This window comes from Egretta garzetta, unplaced genomic scaffold (genome assembly GCF_000687185.1).
Source record: "Egretta garzetta isolate BGI_Z169 unplaced genomic scaffold, ASM68718v1 scaffold640, whole genome shotgun sequence".
NCBI lineage: Eukaryota > Metazoa > Chordata > Aves > Pelecaniformes > Ardeidae > Egretta > Egretta garzetta.
Window position 1 is genome coordinate 305,163 of NW_009258264.1, and position 6,544 is coordinate 311,706.

The 6,544-nt window shown below is 57.1% G+C and overlaps 1 protein-coding gene across 2 annotated transcripts in view; it reads left to right on the top strand.

The window, feature by feature from the left end:
* TMCC2 (transmembrane and coiled-coil domain family 2) overlaps positions 1 to 4,321 on the top strand; it is a 16,923-nt gene extending 12,602 nt beyond the window's left edge. For both annotated transcript variants that reach the window (XM_009647957.2, XM_035901105.1), the window contains exons 2-4: positions 1,986 to 2,773; positions 3,107 to 3,242; positions 3,825 to 4,321. In XM_009647957.2, coding sequence (XP_009646252.1) covers positions 1,986 to 2,773; positions 3,107 to 3,242; positions 3,825 to 4,136 — 1,236 coding nt within the window. In that variant the 3' untranslated portion in view covers positions 4,137 to 4,321. The remainder of the gene's footprint in view (positions 1 to 1,985; positions 2,774 to 3,106; positions 3,243 to 3,824) is intronic.
* Positions 4,322 to 6,544: the final 2,223 nt, after the last annotated feature.

The window sequence follows — 6,544 nt, forward strand, 5'->3', positions numbered from 1 at the left end:
GCTTTTACTAATCCCCCGGTTAAATCCACTGCACAGTCATTTAGGCCTGCTGGGATTTAGCAGGCACTGTCTGTTAATACCGTGGAGATGGGTATTGTCTTTTTTGGGTTGTTTTCAAAGCAATAACCTGATGCAGCTTTCAGATGATGTGCCCCGTGTCTGAGAAAGAGCAGAGCTGTCAGGGGCGCTTGGGGAAAGGATTTCACCCCAGCCATGTCAGCACGGATGGGCAGCATTGGATCCATGCTGTTCACCACCCGTCCTGCCCTCCCTTCCCCCTGCGCTCCCAAATATACTCCCATGAATAAATCCAAAAGACTGGCTTTGCAGGGGCAAAGGTTTGGGGGATTCCCAAACCTTTCCCTCCTTGGAAACAAAGTTTGAGCAACTTCTCCGCTTCACTGGCCCAGTTGGGGTTTCCCATTTCAGCATCTCCGGGGCTGCCTTTTCCTTTTCCACGGCTGGTTTGTCCCTTACTGTACAGAGAATTGGGCATTGGGGCAAAAAGTCTGTTTCCTGCTGCTTCTAATTTCTGCTTCTTGATAAGAAACGGAAGCAAAACCCTTTGCGGGGTGGCTGGAGGGCCCAGCCTGGCCAGCAGCTAAGAATGACCTGGCAGTGGGGTCTGAAAACTCTGCAGGGTTGTTGGGCATTTAAAAAATAAACAAATAAAAGTGCTGGTCCAGCTCCCAGCTCTGCCCCGGGTCTGCCTGCGGGCTGGGGGCTGCCGGGTCTCCCCTTTGCTCTCATCCTCCAGCCCCTGCCCCGTATTACAGGAGCGCTGCTGCAACGGAGAGAGAAGGAAAGCCTTGGGGAGGGGGCTGTGGGATGCTCCCACCAAGCTTCTGGTCATCTGCTTTTGCCTCCCAAGGAGGCTGAGACCCCCGCGTGAAGCACCAGCACTCCCAGGGTCCCGGCAGGATGGCAGCACCAGGGAAAGAAGAGATGCAAGTAAATAACAGCAGGGCAGCATTTGCCCCTGCTTTTCCAAGCCCCATGCGGGACCCGCTGCAGACAGGAGTGTTTATAAGCAGCATCTTGAGAACATTCCTCCCTCCCGTGCAAGGCATTTCCTGGTGATAACACACTCCTAAGTAATGATCTCGCAGCATTATCCCTATTAAAGGGTCATTCGGGGAAAGTGTGATGGAAATTAGAAATTATTCAGGTCTGCCAACAGTATTTAACTTTCAAGCAGCTCTTAATTAGAAGCCAGGAGCCATTTATACAACCACTGATATTTGCATAAGAATCTGCATAGAAAACCCAGCAACTGCAAAGATTTAGTGATTTTTTTTCTTTTTTTTTTTTTCAAGTGGCAAAGCAGCGTGCCTGGGTCGGAGCGCGCGAGGCAGGACCCTGGGTTGCAGCCCAGGCTCTGCCAGCGATGTTAAGTGTGGCCTCAGGCGAGTGGTTTCCTCTCCCAATGCTCCGATTTTTCCATCTGTAAAATGGAAATCAGCACATGTCCAAACTTTCTAGGTGGCAGCTTGTGTTTGCAGAGGGGTCTGGCCTTGCCAGGTGAGAAAACTTGGAAAAGAAAGCAAAGGAATCCCTACACCTGCAGCCAGCCAGGAGCTGCTCCTGCAAATCGGGGTTACGGCAGAAAAACTCCTGTGTGCATCTAGGAGAAAAGCCAAAGTCTGAAAACAAGACTAAAATACCTCGAGGTTGCTCGATCCCTGCTCTCACGGCTGGTTTGGTGGGGGATTTGATGATGGGTTCCAGTTTCAGCTCCTCGCTCCTTTTTCCCTGGCTGGCACCGGGTGTCCAGGAGCCCAGAAACGCGGGTGCGAGGGTGGAAAGTCAGAGCTCGCAGCGGCAGATGCTCCTTGCTGAAAGCAATTGGTCAAAATCAGCCCAGAAACCCTAACGAGGGGTTTTTTTTATAATTATTTTGTTGCTGCGCCCTCTAACTGGCTTGTTCCCGGGATGCCAGCTGTAGTGGTATGGCTGGGAACACCCTCCTCGCTCTTTGCTTGCAGCTGGACAAGGGGGACGTGACCGCGCTCAGCCTGCCCTCCACCGCCGGGCACGGCGACGCCGACGGCACCGTCTGCCTGGACGTCCCCGATGGCACCCCTGACCCTCACAGGACAAAAGCCGCCATCGAGCACCTGCACCAGAAGATCCTCAAGATCACCGAGCAGATCAAGATTGAGCAGGAGGCTCGGGATGACAATGTGGCTGAGTACCTGAAGCTGGCCAACAACGCAGACAAGCAGCAAGCCTCCCGCATCAAGCAGGTTTTCGAGAAGAAGAACCAGAAGTCGGCACAGACCATCGCGCAGCTGCACAAGAAGCTGGAGCACTACCACAAGAAGCTGAAGGAGATCGAGCAGAACGGCCCTTCCCGGCAGCCCAAGGATGTCTTCCGGGACATGCACCAGGGTCTCAAGGACGTGGGCGCCAACGTTCGCTCCAGCATCAGCGGCTTCGGCGGCGGCGTGGTGGAGGGCGTCAAGGGAGGGCTCTCGGGTCTGTCCCAGGCCACCCACACCGCCGTGGTCTCCAAGCCCCGGGAGTTCGCCAGCCTCATCCGGAACAAGTTTGGGAGCGCAGACAACATCGCCCACCTGAAGGACACGCTGGACGACGGGCACCCGGAGGAGACTCTGGACAGCCACCACAATAACTTCGACACCATCCTGGAGGAGCTCCGGGAGATCAAGGACAGCCAGTCACATCTGGAAGACTCCATGGAGGACCTCAAGGCACAGCTGCAGCGGGATTACACCTACATGACACAGTGCTTGCAAGAGGAGCGGTACAGGTAGGGATGGGTGGGTGCCAGGGTGGCAGCATGGGTCACCCAGGGTGGCTCTTCAGGGACCATGAGGCTACCATCGTGGGCTTGTTCAGCAAAGCCCTGCATGCCAGGGGTGTGGGGAGCTGCAGCACTGCCCTCCTCGCTGCCAGACCCCCCGGCAGCACCGATTCCAGGGAGGATCATGAAACACTTTCCCTTCGGGAACCATAACCAGCTGCAGCCAGCAGCAGGGTGGGTTGGAGGGGACAGGCAGTTTCCCCAGCATCAGGGGAAGGAGGGCAGGGGGGTCCACGGGGGGACCTGCCCACCCCAGCGCCCCTCCACCCCTGTGCACAGGTACGAGCGTCTGGAGGAGCAGCTGAACGACCTCACCGAGCTTCACCAGAATGAAATGACCAACCTGAAGCAGGAGCTGGCCAGCATGGAGGAGAAGGTGGCCTACCAGTCCTACGAGAGGGCACGGGACATCCAGGTAGGGGAGTGTGAGGGCTCAGCCCCCCTCCACTGCACCCTCCATCCACGGGGTGAGGAGGGACCCTGGGCTGGGAAAGAGGGTGGGCAAGGGGGATCCCTTTTTCTAGCACACTCCAGATGAGGTCCTGACAGCGATGCTGTCACAGCAAGAAGCAGGTAACTAAGCCATGTCCCCAAAAATCCCTGTCTGTGCCCCAGTGAGTCCCCGCTGTGCTAAAGTCCCCGGGTGGGCAAGGCAGGGGAAGGCTCTAGCTGGCTGGCTGCAGTGCTGGGCCTTTACGAGCCACATGTGGGCCAACACATAGTCCCCACTGTCCCATTTTGGGTCATCTCCCGTGCTGCAGTAGGTACTCCCCGCATCGAGACCTTCCCCAGCCCAGGCAGAGCAGGACGGGCGTGCATTGCACATTGCGTGGGCCAAGGGTTTGCTGAGGTGGTCACTGTCACAAGGTCATGCACCCATGGGAGCTGTGCAAGAAACATTCCCAGCAGCAAGGTCTCAGAGCGTGGGGCAAGTACTAAAAGCCCTCATGGGGCATCCCCAGAGCTGCCACCAGCCCTGACGTGCTGTCCCTCGCAGGAGGCGGTGGAGTCCTGCCTGACACGGGTGACCAAGCTGGAGCTGCAGCAGCAGCAGCAGCAAGTGGTGCAGCTGGAAGGGGTGGAGAACGCCAACGCCCGGGCACTGCTGGGCAAGTTCATCAACGTCATCCTGGCCCTGATGGCCGTGCTGCTTGTCTTCGTCTCCACCATCGCCAACTTCATCACCCCGCTCATGAAGACCCGCATGCGCATCCTCAGCACCGCCCTGCTCGTCCTCTTTCTCTTCTTCCTCTGGAAGCACTGGGACTCCATCACCTACTTTCTGGAGCACGTCCTGCTCCCCAGCTGATCTGCAGCCCGGCCACAGCAGCCCCAGGGGCTTTCAATTTCCCGCAGAGGAGAGGGCCAGGGGGACGGTGGTCCAAAGCCTTTGGGTTGTTTCTTCACACGCTCGGTTTGGTTGCTTTCCCCGCCCGCCATCCTCGCTGCAGCCAGTGGCAATTGCTCGGAGCGTGGCGTGTCGGAGCCGGGATCCGTCAGTCCTCTGGGATGTTTGGGGAGGGTGGGATGGGGAATGAGGAGAAGTTTTTGGAAGAGACTGGTTATTTATGGGGTGCTGAGTTTTTCTAGGGTTTTGGGGTTGTTTTTTAAATGTCATTCTGTTCTGAAAGTCCATTGGAAGATGATCTTCTGCAAAGCTCTTCTGCCAGTGGGAAGGATTGAGCTGGACCAAATGCAGCTCCAGGAGAACTTTCTGCAGAGAGAGGAGAGGGGTTAGCTGGGGCTGGGTTTTCCCTTTCATCCTTGAAGACCAAGATGGTAAAAAGCTCAGTCCCATGATGGAGCGAAAGCAAAGCACGTGGAGAAGGAGAAAGCAGGTCCAAGGCAAATGCAGCAGGCCATGCACGTCCCACCAGCCTCTCCCAACCCCACCACAGCCTGGCCAGGGCAGAACAGGGCTGTGACATTGTCCCTGTGTCCCCACGGGGGCCTGGGCCAACACAGGGGACCCAATGCCGGAGATAGCACCGGCACAAGCAAGATCCCCTCCACTGGTTTCCCTTCATTTATTTATTTCCCCCCTCCTTCAGCTTTAGTTGATTCTGATCTCTTCAGGGACACCTGGACTTGCCAGCATCACGCCTCTGAGTTTTACAGCCTCTGCACCGTGTCGTGTGTGTGTGCGTGCGCGTGTGTGTGTGCGGTTTTTAATTTAATTCAAGAGTCTGTTTCCATTTGTGAATCAAAGCTGGTAGGGCGGGGGGAAGCGAGCAGCTGCCTTCCAGCCTCCCTGGCCCTACACAAGAGCACAGCATGCTGTCTCGGGTGTTTCTTAAATTATTTCATACATATATATTTATGTAATATATCTATACACACACACACATATATATATAAAAATATATATAAAAGTATATGCACAGTCAGATCCTCCTCTGGTGCAAATGGGTACCACTCCACCAACTTTGGAGGCCCTGAACCAGTTTGCCTCAGCTGAGAATTTGGCCCTTAACACTTTCTGTGGCACTTCCCAGCCCGATGCGCAGGGCTGGTGCAGGGCATGGGGTGCTCGGGAGGGCCGGGGGGTCCCACAGCAAGGGCAGAAGCAGTTCCAGTGTATGGAAGGGAAGGTGCGTGTCCTCTCCCACCTCCTCTGTGCTCCCGGGGCCAAGCCAAGCCCACCCATGGCCCCACATCGGGCTCCCTGCATCCCCTTGAGCATCATCTCTCACTGGCACAACTCCCAGTGCATCCCAGTAGCTGGGGCTTGGTGCAGGAGCTCTGCACAGGGCAGCGGGTGCCTGCAGGAGCCCTGTGCTCTGCCAAAGGAACCAGCAACACAAGGGACTAGGGGAAACTGGGCTGGAGACCCCAGCTTGTACCCTGGGGCCACAGCCAAGAGCTCCAAGTGGGAGCCCCAACCCCAGGGTGCTGGGTCTGATGCATCAGCAAGGAGAGAAGCGGTGGAAGAGACCAAGGACAGAGACAAGCCATGGCTTGTGGAGGGGGACCACAGCAAGAGGTGGCCCCACTGTGGTTGCGGAGACCTGGCAGCAGGGCCAGCAGGTACCAGATGCATCCCAGCCCGTACCAGATGCATCCCAGCCCATCGGTTTGTACCGTTAAACCACGCACGCTGCAAGCGAGCTCAGCAAGGGGGAGCAGGGGGGCAGCCAGGCGATAAGCCTGCACTATTTCTGAAGCACAGCAGCAGGTTGGGTTTCAGCTACTTTGACCTGGAAAGACGGCAAATGGATCTGAACTGGCTGCTGAGCCAGCATGGGTGGGGAGAAGCAAGGCAGCAGGTGGTGGGGCTTTGAGGGGGCCTGGCAGTACCCCTGGCTGGAGATGGATTGAGGGCACACGGATGAACCCTGCTCCCAGGCATCCCCTGTACTTACTGGAAAGCACATCAAGGAGGTGACACAGGTTTGAGGTCAGAGACAAGGCAGCCGAATCCCCGTGTGCAGGACAGTGCAGGAGCAGGGGCTGTGCCCAGGTGGGACAGGCAGGCAGGGACAGTCCAGACCTTGGCAGAGGCTCCCTGAAGCCTGGCCCATCGCTGCAGGTGGCACCCAGGGCACATCCTCTCTGGAGCGAACGGTCACATCCCCATGAACTTCATTTGAGCAAGGCAGGCTTGCCCAGAGCTGCACTGATTTCGGGGCAGAGGGCTGGGGAACCTGCCCCGTCCTGGGGAACCTGCCCCATCCTGGGGAACCTGCCCCATCCTGGGGCTCAGCAGCGCTACCTGCA